This window comes from Schistocerca gregaria, chromosome 7 (genome assembly GCF_023897955.1).
Source record: "Schistocerca gregaria isolate iqSchGreg1 chromosome 7, iqSchGreg1.2, whole genome shotgun sequence".
NCBI lineage: Eukaryota > Metazoa > Arthropoda > Insecta > Orthoptera > Acrididae > Schistocerca > Schistocerca gregaria.
Window position 1 is genome coordinate 262,668,545 of NC_064926.1, and position 15,575 is coordinate 262,684,119.

General features: G+C 42.5%; 1 protein-coding gene across 1 annotated transcript in view; it reads left to right on the forward strand.

Annotated features, from left to right (window-relative positions):
- The first annotated feature begins 9,739 nt into the window (after positions 1-9,739).
- Positions 9,740-15,575, forward strand: part of LOC126282517 (tryptophan 2,3-dioxygenase) — a 362,921-nt gene continuing 357,085 nt past the window's right edge. The window contains exon 1 of the mRNA XM_049982178.1: positions 9,740-9,921. Coding sequence (XP_049838135.1) covers positions 9,893-9,921 — 29 coding nt within the window. The 5' untranslated portion in view covers positions 9,740-9,892. The remainder of the gene's footprint in view (positions 9,922-15,575) is intronic.

A 15,575-nucleotide genomic window follows, 5' to 3' on the forward strand; every position in this document is an offset into this window, starting at 1 on the left:
ATTGGCGCCCTGGCTCGTCGAAATCCCGAGCTGGTATTACGCTCTTACGATAATGCACCACAAGTTCTCTATTGGGGAGACATTCGGCAACCTTGTTGGACAAGGTAGGGTTTGGTAAGCACGAAGACAAAAAGGTGAGCATTACCGTGCAGAAGTGTAAGCCTAGGATGGCTTGCCATGAATTACAACAAAATGTGTCGTAGAATATCTTCGACGTATCGCTGTGCTGTAAGGGTACCGCGGATGGGAACCAAAGAGGTTTGCTATGAAGTTAAATAGCACCCCAGATAATAACTCCTAGTTGTCGGGATGTATGGCTGGTAACTGTCAGGTTGGTATCCCACCACTATCTGGTGTGTCTCCAGACACGTTGTAAGTAGGCTGTTTAGGTGTTTATATTGGTAACGCCACGTAGCGCTCTGTATAATTTTTCTAAGGGGACGTTTCATATGTCGAAATTATTGAATTACTGTGCTGATAAACCACTTACATTATTTGATTTTCAAACAGCTGAGCAAAATTGAACGTACTCAGACATTACTCTCTTTACTTATTCTGATCAACACTAAACTGACACACAATATTTTTAGCGCAGTGCAATCTGGCTTTTAATAATCCCTCCAGAAGAATGGCCCTGACTAACTTTAACCTATACCTTTCACAAATCACTTACCTCACAAAAATCATCGTTACTCGAACTACTGCAATACGGTGAGCGCCACTACTGCCAGCTAAATAAAAGATTCAAACTACTGAAGGCACTAACTACTGGTAGGCATAGTTAGCAAATGAAAGATTTTGATAGAGAACAAACAATGTATTTACTTTAATTGTGTTCAAAAGTCATAATATATATAGCAGTTTATGACATCCAGTCTTACAAATGTACTGTCTCCGATGGACACATGTCCAGATCATCCGCTCTCAAAATTCCGCCATTTCTCTCCCCACATCCACCACTGCTGGCGGCTCACCTCCAACTGCGCAACGCTACGCGCTGTTAACACCCAACTGCCCAACACTACAACAGCCAACAACAATGCAAACCAGCCACAGACTGCACACAGCACAGCCAGTGATTTTCATACAGAGCGCTACGTGGCGTTACCAACATAAAAACCTAAACAGCCTACTTACAACGTCTTCGCTGGTCGTCGGGCTTAAATCGGAGCAGGAGTCACTACTCCAATTAGTGAGATTGCAGCTCGAATGCGCCTGACACCACTGCAAATGGTATTGTTTACGTACAGAGGTTAGTGGTAGTTGGCGCAAAGAGAGACGTACGTAAAACCCCCTTACTGTAAGTCTCCTGTTCCTGGTCCTTTTTTTTTTTTTTGGTCATCAGTCTACTGACTGGTTTGCTGGTTTGATGCGGCCCGCCACGAATTCCTTTCCTGTGCTAACCTCTTCATGTCAGAGTAGCACTTGCAACCTACGTCCTCAACCTCAATTATTTGCTTGACGTATTCCAATCTCTGTCTTCCTCTACAGTTTTTGCCCTCTACAGCTCCCTTTAGTACCATGGAAGTCATTCCCTCATGTCTTAGCAGATGTCCTATCATCCTGTCCCTTCTCCTTATTAGTGTTTTCCACATATTCCTTTCCTCTCCGATTCTGCTTAGAACCTCCTCATTCCTTCCCTTATCAGTCCACCTAATTTTCAACATTCGTCTATAGCACCACATCTCAAATGCTTCGATTCTCTTCTGTTCCGGTTTTCCCACAGTCCATGTTTCACTACCATACAATGCTGTACTCCTGACGTACATCCTCAGAAATTACTTCCTCAAATTATGGGCGGTATTTGATATTAGTAGACTTCTCTTGGCCAGAAATGCCTTTTTTGCCATAGCGAGTCTGCTTTTGATGTCCTCCTTGCTCCGTCCGTCATTAGTTATTTTACTGCCTAGGTAGCAGAATTCCTTAACTTCATTGACTTCGTGACCATCAATCGTGATGTTAAGTTTCTCGCTGTTCTCATTTCTAATACTTCTCATTACCTTCGTCTTTCTCCGATTTACTCTCAAACCAAACTGTGTACTCATTAGACTGTTCATTCCGTTCAGCAGATCATTTAATTCTTCTTCACTTTCACTCAGGATAGCAATGTCATCAGCGAATCGTATCATTGATATCCTTTCACCTTGTATTTTAATTCCACTCCTGAACCTTTCTTTTATTTCCATCATTGCTTCCTCGATGTACAGATTGAAGAGTAGGGGCGAAAGGCTACAGCCTTGTCTTTCTCCCTTCTTAATACGAGCACTTCGTTCTTGATAGTCCACTCTTATTATTCCCTCTTGGTTGTTGTTCATATTGTATAGGACCCATGTCTCCCTATCGCTTACCCCTACTTTTTTCAGAATCTTGAACAGCTTGCACCATTTTATATTGTCGAACGCTTCCATTATTAGTCGTAACGTCAGAATTGCCTCTCTCGTGCCTTTACTTTTCCTAAAGCCAAACTGATCGTCACTTAGCGCGTTCTCAATTTTCTTTTCCATTCTTCTGTATATTATTCTTGTAAGCAGCTTCGATGCATGAGCTGTTAAGCTGATTGTGCGATAATTCTCTGCTCTCTCCTCTGCATTTAACAGTGGAATTCCCCTTGTACTCTTAATGTTACCACCGTTGCTTTTAATGTCACCAACGGTTGTTTTGACTTTCCTGTATGCTGAGTCTGTCCTTCCGACAATCATATCTCTTTCGATGTCTTCACATTTTGCCTGCAGCCATTTCGTCTTAGCTTCCCTCCACTTCCTATTTATTTCATTCCTCAGCGACTTGTATTTCTGTATTCCTGATTTTCCCGGAACATGTTTGTACTTCCTCCTTTCATCAATTAACAGAAGTATATCTTCTGTTACCCATGGTTTCTTCGCAGCTACCTTCTTTGTACCTATGTTTTCCTTCCCAACTTCTGTGATGACCCTTTTTAGAGACGTCCATTCCTCTTCAACTGTGTTGCCTACTTCGCTATTCCTTATTGCTGTACCTATAGCGTTAGAGAACTTCAAACATATCTCGTGATTCCTTAGAATTTCGTATCCCACTTCTTAGCGCATTGATTCTTCCTGACTAATGTCTTGAAATTCAGTGTACACTTCATCATTACTATATTGTGATCTGAGTCTATATCTGCTCCTGGATTCGCCTTACAATCCAGTTTCTGATTTCGGAATCTCTGTCTGACCATGATGTAATCTAATTGAAATCTTCCCGTATCTCCCGGCCTTTTCCAAGTATACCTCCTCCTCTTGTGATTCTTGAACAGGGTATTCGCTATTAGTAGCTGAAACTTGTTACAGAACTCAATTAGTCTTTTTCCTCTTTCATTCCTTGTCCCAAGCCCATATTCTCCTGTAACCTTTTCTTCTACTCCTTCCCCTACAACTGCATTGCAGTCGCCCATGACTATTCGTTTTTCGTCCCCCTTTACATACTGCAGTACCCTTTCAATATCCTCATACACTTTCTCTATCTGTTCATCTTCAGCTTGCGACGGCGGCATGTATACCTGAACTATCGTTGTCGGTGTTGGTCTGCTGTCGATTCTGATTAGAACGACCCGGTCACTGAACTGTTCACAGTAACACACCCTCTGCCCTACCTTCCTATTCATAACGAATCCTACACCTGTTATACCATTTTCTGCTGCTGTTGATATTACCCGATACTCATCTGACCAGAAATCCTTGTCTTCCTTCCACTTCACTTCACTGACCCCTACTATATCTAGATTGAGCCTTTGCGTTTCCCTTTTCAGATTTTCTAGTTTCCCTATCACGTTCAAGCTTCTGACATTCCACGCCCCGACTCGTAGAACATTATCCTTTTGATGATTATTCAATCTTTTTCTCATGGTAACCTCCCCCTTGGCATTCCCCTGCCGGAGATCCGAATGGGGGACTATTCCGGAATCTTTTGCCAATGGAGAGATCATCATGACACTTCTTCAACTGCAGGCCACATGTCCAGTGGATACACGTTACGTGTCTTTAATGCAGTGGTTTCCATTGCCTTCTGCATCTTCATGTCGTTGATCATTGCTGATTCTTCCGCCTTTAGGGGCAATTTCCCACCCCTAGGACAAGAGAGTGCCCTGAACCTCTATCCGCTCCTCCGCCCTCTCTGACAAGGCCGTCGGCAGAATGAGGCTGACTTCTTATGCCGGAAGTCTTCGGCCGCCAATGCTGTTTATTTATCAAAATTTAGGCAGTGGCGGGGATCGAACCCGGGATCGAAGACGTTTTGATTATGAATCAAAGACGCTACCCCCTAGACCAAGGGTAATTTCATTTAAAAAAAAAACATATTTTTCTTGCAGAATAGGCCAAGAAATTGGATTTCCTTTTTGTCTTTGTTGAGTAAACCAAACGAACAAAGCTTTACTCGTTTTTTCGTACTCGGATTCCTCAAACGAGGAAATAGAAACCTTGTTCGATGAAAACTTTTCATTTTTGTCTCTGTTTCTATGCCAAATCCAACTGTCACTTCATCGTCTCCATACTCAGTAGCAATGTTTTCGTAATGTTTCTCCTTTGTGCAGTTGTTTCAAAGCCTCCAGTTTCACATTCAACCATAAAGTTTGTCCCATTCCTCTCACTCACTGTTTGGATTTTCAAATTGTCTCCTAACAGTAGAGGGTCTATAACACAATCTTGGGAAACGCCAGAAATCCCTTCCATTTTACTGGATGACTTCCCGTCAATTACTATAAACTGTGACCTCTCTGACAGGAAATCACGAATCCAGTCAAATAACTAGGACGATATTCCATAAGCACGCAATTTCATTACAAGCCACTTGTGTGGTACATTGTCAAAAGGCTTTTCGAAATCTAGAAATACGGAATCAATTTGAAATTCCTTGTCAATAGCACTCAACTCTTCGTGTGTGTAAAGAGCTAGTTGTGTGTCACAAGGACGATGTTTTCTAAATCCGTGTTGACTGTGCGTCAATAGACCGTTCCCTTAGAGGTAACTCAAAATGTTGGAACGCAATATATGTTCGAAAATACTGCTGCATATTGACGTTAATGATATGGGCCGGTAATTTACCAGGCTTTGGGTACGGATAAGATTGTTAAGAATGGAGCTATTGCATCAGCATACTCTGAAACAAAACTAATTCATGTATAGTCTGGACCAGAAGACATCAACGATCCAGGTGATAGAGGGTGGAACTCCATATAAAGGCAGTCGGCTCTGTACGGTATTTAGAGTGTGAGTATGTGCCTTTACGGCAGACAGGAAACAGGCAACCTTAGTAACAATGAGTGTTGTGCCCATAACAAGATTGTGACACCGCCTTGTGTAAAACATGTATCATGTGATGAGAAAGTTCGGAGCATACAAGTGAATGAAACTCTCTAATCAGTACATCACCAAGACGTTGAATCATTCAAGTACAGTGATAATTTCGTCAGATTCGGCGCACGATGTGGACAGAAGGGAAAATATGGACAAAGTAGAAAATTAGCTGAGCCATCGAAACAGTTACTTTTGCGCTAAGCAAGAGAACAAACTGGTATTCCCCTCAACTTGTTGCTGATTTACAGTTGTCAGTAAGGGAAAGATGTGTACGACACATTTTGTCAAATCACAAACATTTTGCATTCAAGAACTGACTGCAGAAACCTGCTCTAAACCCCAAACATCAACAGGCTGTAGTGGAGTTTTCTGAGAAGCGTAAGTCATGGAATTCAGAATGTGATAAAGAGGCCTCCACTGATGAGAAAAGGCTTAATATAGATGATACAGATGAATATAAGTATTATTGGCATTATATGAGAATAGAGAAGCAGTTAAGAATGAGCAGAAATTTTCATGGTGAAAGTTTTAAAATTTGGGCTCCATCTGCGCTAAAGGTACATCACGCATTGCTTGGTCGGACCTAGAATGAACTCAGACATGAACACTTAGATGCTAGAGACAAAACTGATTAGAATGTATGAGGACCTAGAGGACGGAAGTCTAATGTTTCAGTAAGATAAGTCATTTGTGCAAGTGGTTTGAAGATAAAGATATCGATGTCTTACCCTGGCCTGCACGTAGACTGGATTTGAACCCCATGGAAAACTTTTGTGGAATACATGCAAGACGTGTTTATCGCAATGGAAGGCTGTATGTGAGCTGAAAAGAGCGATAAGAGAAAACTGGGTGACAATTTCATTGCAAGCACTACAGACCCTAATAAAATCAATGCCGAAGAGAATTTTGAGGTAATTACGAAGAAACGAGTTTCGAGGAAAACTAACAATGAAATAACACAACAGGACAGCGAGTGCCTCTATACCAATAACAATCCAGGAAATGCAAACGCCTTATTTTGTTAGTTGTGTTATTAAAGAAACCATCCAATTCCATCATGATTGCGTCTTATATGTGCTGGCGTACGCTGGCGCCAGCACGCCATGTGGCATAGAGGTTACAAGAGTATTGACAGAGGCCAACAGGAAGACTCGCTGGAAACACACCGCCAACGCCCTCTTAGCCGCCAGTATTTAGGATCGCCGTAGCCGGCCGGAGGGTCAGTTAGTTCAATTACGCCCGAGTTTAGCAAGTTAGTTCGAGCCTGTACACCGTGGAGTTCCGGCGTGTCACCGAGACAGAGCACATAGCAACCTTATAGTGAACAAAGCGGACTTATACTTCTACAGCATTGAGGCTACATGGACTATACGGAAGAGAACTTGTACCACAACACATGGAAACTTAATGTTAAGTAGCTCTTTGTTTATGAACAAAGAACCCAGTTATTAATTGCATGCTGTTTCAGTTACAGAACGAGGGTACCGGCCACCAGCCAACACCCTCTCCTAGCTTCCCAAGATACAGCTCAACAGAGACGACTAGACGACATAAAAGCGGACTTAAGAGATTACAACATTACATGTATCTACTACTTTCATGATGAATTCGATACATGGATGCTTCGGACACTGTAAAATTGCTTTCGTAGGAACCCAGACTTTATACTGATATCCGATACTGTAGTTGCACCACTTTCATTCTGTTACAGTAGTGGAATGTTGTGTAGAAAGTTTTGTAGAGTCGCCTGAAGAGGGAAGTGCCAAAGCGAGGTTGTTGACTTGCAACGCTACTGCAAGGTAAGACGGTCGCTGCAAGCCACATCGACGAATAAGCGACACCGGCATAGCCATGCCCACAAGCGTTTCGCTACGCTGCCGCCACATCCGATCGCCTGCTTACGAGAGGGCACAGGATCTCTCTGCCCAGCCCTCGAACGTTGAGTAAGACGACAGCACCGTCTTTCAATAGGTCAACTACGCGATCACCGTATTATGTTGAACTCAACTAGAATATTATTGTTAAATGTACTCTAAGAGACTTGCAATTTGTATCACGTGATACGCCTATGTTCAGAGGCAGTTGTAAATAGTCATACCATTTTTGTGTCAATGGTTTGTAGAATGTTAAGTAATTCTTCTTATGTACGTTCTCATAACATGAACTAATATTTTTATGTATTCTAGTATCTTATCTGAGAAAACAGATTAAGGAAAGGCAAACCTATGTTTCTAGCATTTGTAGAGTTGGAGAAAGCTTTTTGACAACATTGACTGAGATACTCTCTTTCAAATTCTGAAGGTGGCAGGACTAAAATACAGGGAGCCAAAGGCTATTTCCAATTTGTACAGAAATAAGATGGCAGTTATAAGAGTCGAGGGGCATGAAAGGCGAGCAGTGGTTGGGAAGGGAGTGAGATAGAGTTGTAGCCTATCCGCAATGTTATTCAATCTGTATATTGAGCATGCAGTAAAGGATACAAAAGAAAAATTCGGAATTGGAATTAAAATCCATGGAGAAGAAATAAAAACTTTGAGGTTCGCCGATGACATTGTAATTCTGTCAGAGACAGTAAAGGTTCCGAAGAGCAGCTGAACGGAATGGGCAGTGTCTTGAAAGGAGGATATAAGATGAACATCAACAAAAGCAAAACGAGGATAATGGAATGTAGTCGAATTAAATCGGATGATGCTGCGGGAATCAGATTAGGAAATGAGACGCTTAAAGTAGTAAAGCAGTTTTGCTATTTGGGGAGCAAAATAACTGGTGATGGTCGAAGAAGGGAGGATATAAAATGTAGACTGGCAATGGCAAGGAAGGTGTTTGTGAAGAAGAGAAATTTGTTAACATCGAGTATAGATTTAAGTGTCAGAAAGTCGTTTCTGAAAGTATTTGTATGGAGTGTAGCCTTGTATGGAAGTGAAACGTGGACGATAAATAGTTTGGACAAGAAAAGAATAGAAGCTTTCTGTTGTGTACATAGTTCCGCGTAGTCAGCGGGTACACAACTTTCCCACTAGAGCGCGCCCCGCTAAGCACAACAGCGCAGGCGCAGCGCTCGTCCATCTCCGCACTACGAGATGGCGCTGTCTTAGAGACGGACCAAATTCTGCTTCAGCCGATCCGCGTATTAATATGTAACGCAGCCAATGAGATTGCTGCTAACGTAGAATCTTTTCTCCTCACGGATCACACTCGCGCAGTGATACATGAATGCACTAGGTATTATAACGAGTGTACAGACCTCCGATTAGTCCGTCTGCATTAGTCTGGAGTCAAGTTTCAGTCTGCGCCTAATAAGATTATCATATTCCTGTACATAGCCGTGAAGATAAATGTATAGACACTTTGTCAAGTATCAGAAATATGGGAGAATAAGATCAATGTACCAAGACCAAAGGAACTTCAGATTGTCAATTGTAAACAGCATCCAGAATCAAGTTACATAATATCTATGATTTTTATTATTTTAATAAATGTGTGTGAAAATTAATCAAGTTCTGTTTAAAGTTGGTCACTGTCAATCTGCTACTTTAAGTGTACAAGTAGCATTTCTATAGTATGATCTAACGGCAGAAGATAAACACGCTACGATAAGACCACGAGACATATTGCTGACACTCGCCTACTTCGTTAGAGCGACGAGTCCAATAATCTGATGGTGTGTGTACTGAAGGTCTTAGAGTACGCACACCACACTTTCGAAATGTGGTGCTAAAGGAGAATGCTGAAGACTAGATGGGTAGATCACATAATTAATGAGGAGGTATTAAATAGAATTGGAGAGAAGAGAAATTTGTGGCAGAACTTGACTAGAAGAAGGGATCGGTTGATAGGGCATATTCTGAGACATCAAGAGATCACCAATTTAGTATTGGAGGGCAGCGTGGAGGGTAAAAATCGTAGAGGGAGACCAAGAGATGAATACACTAAACAGATTCAGAAGGATGTAGATTGCAGTAGGTCCTGGGAGATGAAGAAGCTTGCACAGGATAGAGTAGCATGGAGAGCTGCATCAAACCAGTTTCTGGACTTAAGAACACAACAGCAACAACATTCTAGTATCTAAAAAACCCACCGTTGTACCGACGAGTGTATTTCTGCCAGCACAAGTTCCATGCTGATTATAATCTGATGACTTTTCCTTGGTACCTTAGTCCGTCTCTTACACTCACGTGGCTAATAACTCTTTCCGTTGACACTTCAATGTCGCGCTCAGAGTGCGCTCGAAAGTTCCTCAACGCTGTTGGCAACTAGTAAGTTAATATCTGCGTCCAGTTGACTATTTGTACTTGTACCGTCGGAAACATCGGTCGGCGAGGTCATCGCCGGTGATTTGTGAGTTGTCTCCGCGTTCGAGAACAGTGAATGCGATCTGGCGTCACGTAACAAGCGGGGGTTCGTGGGTGCGAGAATACGATCGTCTGTGGAAGCGGGCAGCGGCGAACAGGTCGTGCACGCGAGTCGCGGCGCGTGTGGAGTGGTTGGTGACGTAGCGCGCTCCCGCCAGCGGATCTGCACCGCGCGCCCGCAAGCCGTTTCAGTCGTTCGCCGACGACCGTCTGGGCAGCACCGCGAACATGAGCGCCTCCTGTGTCTATGCCAACGGGTGAGTCCGCTGCGCTGCCATCCCTAACAGTGCTCGCGAAAACACACGCGCCACAGCGCAAGGCACTTCTTTAGCGGGGGAAAATAACTCTTCAATGTCTCACTACGCAAAAACTTCGCGACACAAACTCAGCACACGCTTTCCTGCTTTTTCGGTATTTTCTCAAAATCGGATATTGAACACGGGTTATTTTGCATGTGGCTACCAGTGATTTGCACGTTGAAGAGAAACTGAATGTCATACACCGAACTTTATAGTAACTAACGTGCACTTTAACTTTCAAAAGAAACGCTTACCGGCATTAAATCAACAACTCCAAACAATAAAGACGTCTGCGGTTCGTTCTGTAGCGACAACAAGGCTGTATCGATCTCTTATATAACAACACTTGTTGTGAGACCTGATCTATTTATTTCCACTTATTTGTTTTGTTGTGCTTATAAGATTCCAAGTAGATACAATAACAGATTTTATTGTTATACCATCAAATTATTCATCTTAATATACTTGAGAGAACGTTCATTTGCTATACAAGAACAACATTTATGTGATTTTTCATTTATTCCACGTGGAACGGTTTCCCATGTTACAAAAGAAATTAAAAAAACCAACGTAGAAGTACTCTTGGTGAAAATCTGTCAGGAATTGCGAATATTCTGGAAAATTGCGTAAGAGGAAAGTTAAGTCGAGCTAGCATGAGTTTTCATCAGCATATTAATCAGCATTTCGTTGAACGCTTGTGTTATGTAAGAAACTCCGTAATGCAGGCATTGCGGAAAGCCAGAGCAGCCTTCGCAGTTTTGGATTAAGCTCCAAGTGATTATATTTAAATAAGTAGAGGAAGCGAGCAAACACCATACGATTTCTAAACTTTTCCTAGTTTCAGGGAAAGAGTACCTTTCAGATATTAACTCTATCCTTTGAAGTTACAAGTAAAATCTTGACCACGTTAAAATGGTAATATATAGAAAATTATGGATTTATTGGAACTGCTTGATGCGTTTCTAAACCTGAGGTATTATTCAGGTATTTTACTTACGTTAGCTGTTACATAAAATGGTTGCGTCTAACCGTTCTTGATTGTATTAAACAGCGTTGTTACAGCAAGGAGTTGAGACCTTGTTTCGGTGTATGATTCACCGTAAATTGATACTGTACTTTCTTTCGGAAGTCTTAAGCTTACGTCAGAAGATGACAAGAAACGAAACATGGTACATGGAATGGCATAATAAAAAGAAAAAATCCTTAAGGAATCTCGGCTACATTGTCCCAAAAGCTCCGTTCTGATCGCTAGCTCGCACAAGGAATTTATTTCCAGTATTAATAATTCTTAATACTCCTGAAATTGCGTCTAGACGTCTTTTTTCAAAATGCTCCTTCCCGGTTCTTGCAACGGCCACATATATGTGAAACTCATGTAATTTACAGCATCGTTAAACTCAGCCGGCAATTTACTTTTACTTTAACTACAAGGTAAAAAGCGCTACTACTGCGGACACTATAAAAAACATAAACACTCCCAAGAGTAAAAACGAATACACGTCAAAGAGTAACTGCCGAACCCACAGCGAATGGTACCTGCTACATATTTCGGCTGTTGTCTGCTCACTCCCGTGCGGCGACCGGTAGAGGAAGCGCAATGCTTAAAACACATTTTTAAATTACCGTCTGCCACTACGGAACAAAATTTCCTCTGATTTACTAAAGTCATTTCAGGCGAATACCAGGGTAGTTCCTCGAACAAAGCGACTGTTGTTTACCTCTTCCACTGTTGACCAATTGCGATGGTGCTGCAGCTGATAACGAATTTAACGTAATCTGTAACCATACTTCTTTAAACTCTGCAAAGACAATGTGAATAGCGTACTACTTCCGTAAGAGCTATACCCAGATTTTTCATCTGAGTCTTCGAAAAATTGGAAATACGTCCTCTCTTTTCTTTTTCAATTTAAGATGTCAGTTTCTGAGATAGAGCTACGAAAATATGACGCGATAGTGTCAGATGGACGTAGCGAATGTAAAGCTGAAGCACAGCAGGTGTTGAATGTTACAATGCGTTCTTTTGCTTGCATCCACCCACACAACGAGTGAAAAAGATGAGGAGTAGAGCTACGAAAATATGATGCGATAGTGTCAGATGGACGTAGCGAATGTAAAGCTGAAGCACAGCAGGTGTTGAATGTTACAATGCGTTCTTTTGCTTGCATCCACCCACACAACGAGTGAAAAAGATGAGGAGGTGAGGAAAATTTTGTATTTGATAGCTTTCAGGTAAAAATGTATTCGGTTTTCTTAAAATAGCAGGCGTAAATTACGTCTTTGATCGTGTAGGCGTCTTTCTATACTCGCGTCAAAAGCATCAGCTATACCTGTTTAAATGGATGTCGCTGCCAAGAGTCAACTGATGCCTTTTCTCACGTGTAATCTATATCATACCTAATATTAATTTCGTAGTCTGTAGGTTTATTCCGATAAACTACGGTTGCTCATACATGAACTGATTCGGTTGGTAAGGGTGTCATAAAGCCGTTGTAACCTCTCCCGAGGCAAACTGGACCACGACTGTTGTAAGTGCTCCTGGATATCCTGGACATGGCACTGGGACGATTACCGTCTGGACTGCTCCCACAAATGTTTTATCGGGGTTAGATATGGGGATCTTGCTGATCGAGGCAGTACCTTAGCATTACAAAGATATTTCGTAGAGACAAGCACCATGTGTGATCGTACATAATTCTGTTGCAGAATGGCATCACAAGAGTGACGCATGATAGGTAGCACGTGGGGGCCAGGCTGTCAGTGACGTTCCTTTGTGGCGTCACTGACCTGCAGTCATAACCGATGGCTTCACATACCACATCGCCAGGAGTAACACTGCTTGCCTCTCCAATACGCTGGAAGAATATGGCATCTCCCCAGTTCTCTACCATGCTCGCCGCCGGTAGTGATTCGGGGTAGTGCAGAAATGTGTCTCGTTGCTTAACACAATGAGATGCCATTCATCCCGATAACAACTCCATTCTGACCAAGGCCGTTTGTTTTGCGGTGTTAACGGCATCCTACGCGTGGGACCGTATTTTCCTAGTCCGGTTGCTGGTAATCTTCGACAGTGGTGCATGGTGACACAGAATCTGCGCGGTGTCCATTCAGGTTCTCGGATGCAGGCGCAGATGTGAAAGGGCTACGATGCGCTTGACGCACAATACAACGATTCTCCCTTGTGGGTGTCAGACCTGGTCGACCTCACGTCCCCAAGCAGACCAAATGGTTCAAATGTCTCTGAGCACTATGAGACTTAACTTCTGAGGTCATCAGTCCCCTAGAACTTAGAACTACTTAAATCTAACTAACCTAAGGATATCACACACATCCATGCCCGAGGCAGGATTCGAACCCGTGACCGTAGTGGTCGAACGGTTCCAGACTGTAGCGCCTAGAACCGCTCGGCCACACCGGCCGGCAAGCAGACCAACATAGGGCAACTGTCACAAGTTTGGATGTTGGGTGATTCGACCAGCTCGCCGCACGGAGACCCACAATGAGCCCCTATTCAAACTGTGTCAAGCACCGATAAATCTTTCTCACACTAGTACACGGCACCTCCATGTCCTTTAGATTGATCACTCAACACTTGACGCTGTTCGTGCTATTCTACCTGGCCTGTTAACAACACTAAACACGAACTCCACTAGTGCACCATAGTGGCCGTTCTACCTATCACAGAAAATTGTAACTCTAATCATTTACATATTCTCCGACAGCGCGTGAGTGTGCAAAGCTTACTAACGTTCGACATATTTTTCAATGCTTTACTTTCCTTTGTCAGACAGTTTATATTGAAGCAGACAGAAAAACGTGGAGATCAATCAGTGTGTAGAAGTCACTGAGTAAGACACATGAAGCATAGGTCTGTCTTCATTCTACCATCATACAGCGACAATAGTCAGTTGCTTCTGGAAATACTGATCACTTTATCATCGCCGCTGATAAACTGATTTGAAAATAATATCGCCAAAACTTAATATGATGTTACTATATTGATTGCGTACGTAAAATTCTCTATAAGCAATATTTTGTATGTAATGAAACCAGAACTGGTGTTTTCCGTTTTCATTAAACGGCGAATCAAACAAATTATGCTTGTGCAGTTACGGAGACGTAGATATACGTTGAATGCACTTATTTAGAGCAAGAAATGGAAACCAGTTTTACTATCACCAAGGTTACATCTTTTTGGACCACGAGTAAAGAAATTTTCATACTTATGTTACGGCTGTCAGATTTTCTAGTACCTATCATTTTACGCATACACAAAACTGAGGAACATTCCAAACTAAATGAAATAGGATTTAAAGTGAAATAACGTTTAATTAAATTATCCTCATTATTATTTCTTGCGAGTGCTTGTATGTGTTCTTCGGGTCTACCTTGCTTGAAGACATTCTATCAGAACAAGATTTCAAACTCATTCACATCGGCAGGCGTTTATTTATTTACGAACTTTTGGCTTTGGGCAGAAAAGCAAACATTAATCACAAATATGTCACCTTAACATATTGTGATTTTCACCGTAGCATAGCAATATGAGTCTAACGTACAAATGTAAGTTCTTAACGTAAATAAAAACACGAAGAGACGAACGCGATACAGCCAGCAGTAGGTACAACAATACAATGTAATTTGTAAAACAGAACAATGATAAGAGCGTGAAATACAAAAGTAAGTTTGTAATATACACTAAAAACACAAAATTACGACCCAGGTTGCGATCACAGTCGATTTAATAGGGGAATGGTATCCGCAGCAACTTATAACAGAAAGCTGGTCAGTAGCATCATTTACAAAGATAGGTTCTCAATGCAAAGTAGAGACACAAACAGATGTCCCAGCTTCCCAGCAGGGCTGGTTCCTGGGAGAACAAGACCCACATTTATAGGTCGAACCTGAATACCGGCGTATTTTAAACAGTTGGCAAGCAAATGATGCAGATGTCAAAGAGGTGAAATAAAGCAGTTATATTTGGGGGCAGGACGTACCCCCCCTCCCCAAAAACAATTTCTTGTACAGGACTGCTTGTGCGTCTGAGTAGTTGGTACGCGCCAATATGACGTAGTTCACATTCACCGCCACCGTTGGCCCCTGATTATGGCGGCCAGAAGAAATGATTTTCAGTCGGTATAGGTGTGTTGTGGTGAAGCCCGTGTCCCAGCCTCAAGCGATGAGAGAGGTCACATAACGTCTACTAAGCTTTAACGAGGTGAACCATGGCCGAGTAGAGACGTTTGATTGTATGGCTGCCCTTGCAGTGCTTGGATACCTGTCATTCACAATTCTCTTCTTGATTAGTAGCTTTCTTGACCGTCGTGTTGAAACCCGTATGAGGGCTCGGTGTCCTTCCATAATGCTCCTCTTACCGAGGTGGCCAACAGTTTCATCGTGGAGAATGCAGTGATGGCCTTTTATTCAAAGGAAGCGGGCGTCTATGCCCAATGGTCGCACGTCTGTTATGGCCTCCAAGACATTTCTGCAGGCGTTTACTACAGGTCAAGTTACGCCACCTGTTGAGGCAGCGATAGCAAATCCCCATCACAACGGCCTGGAATAAAATAACTGGTCGTGCGGTAGCGTTCTCGCTTCCCACGTCCGGGTTCCCG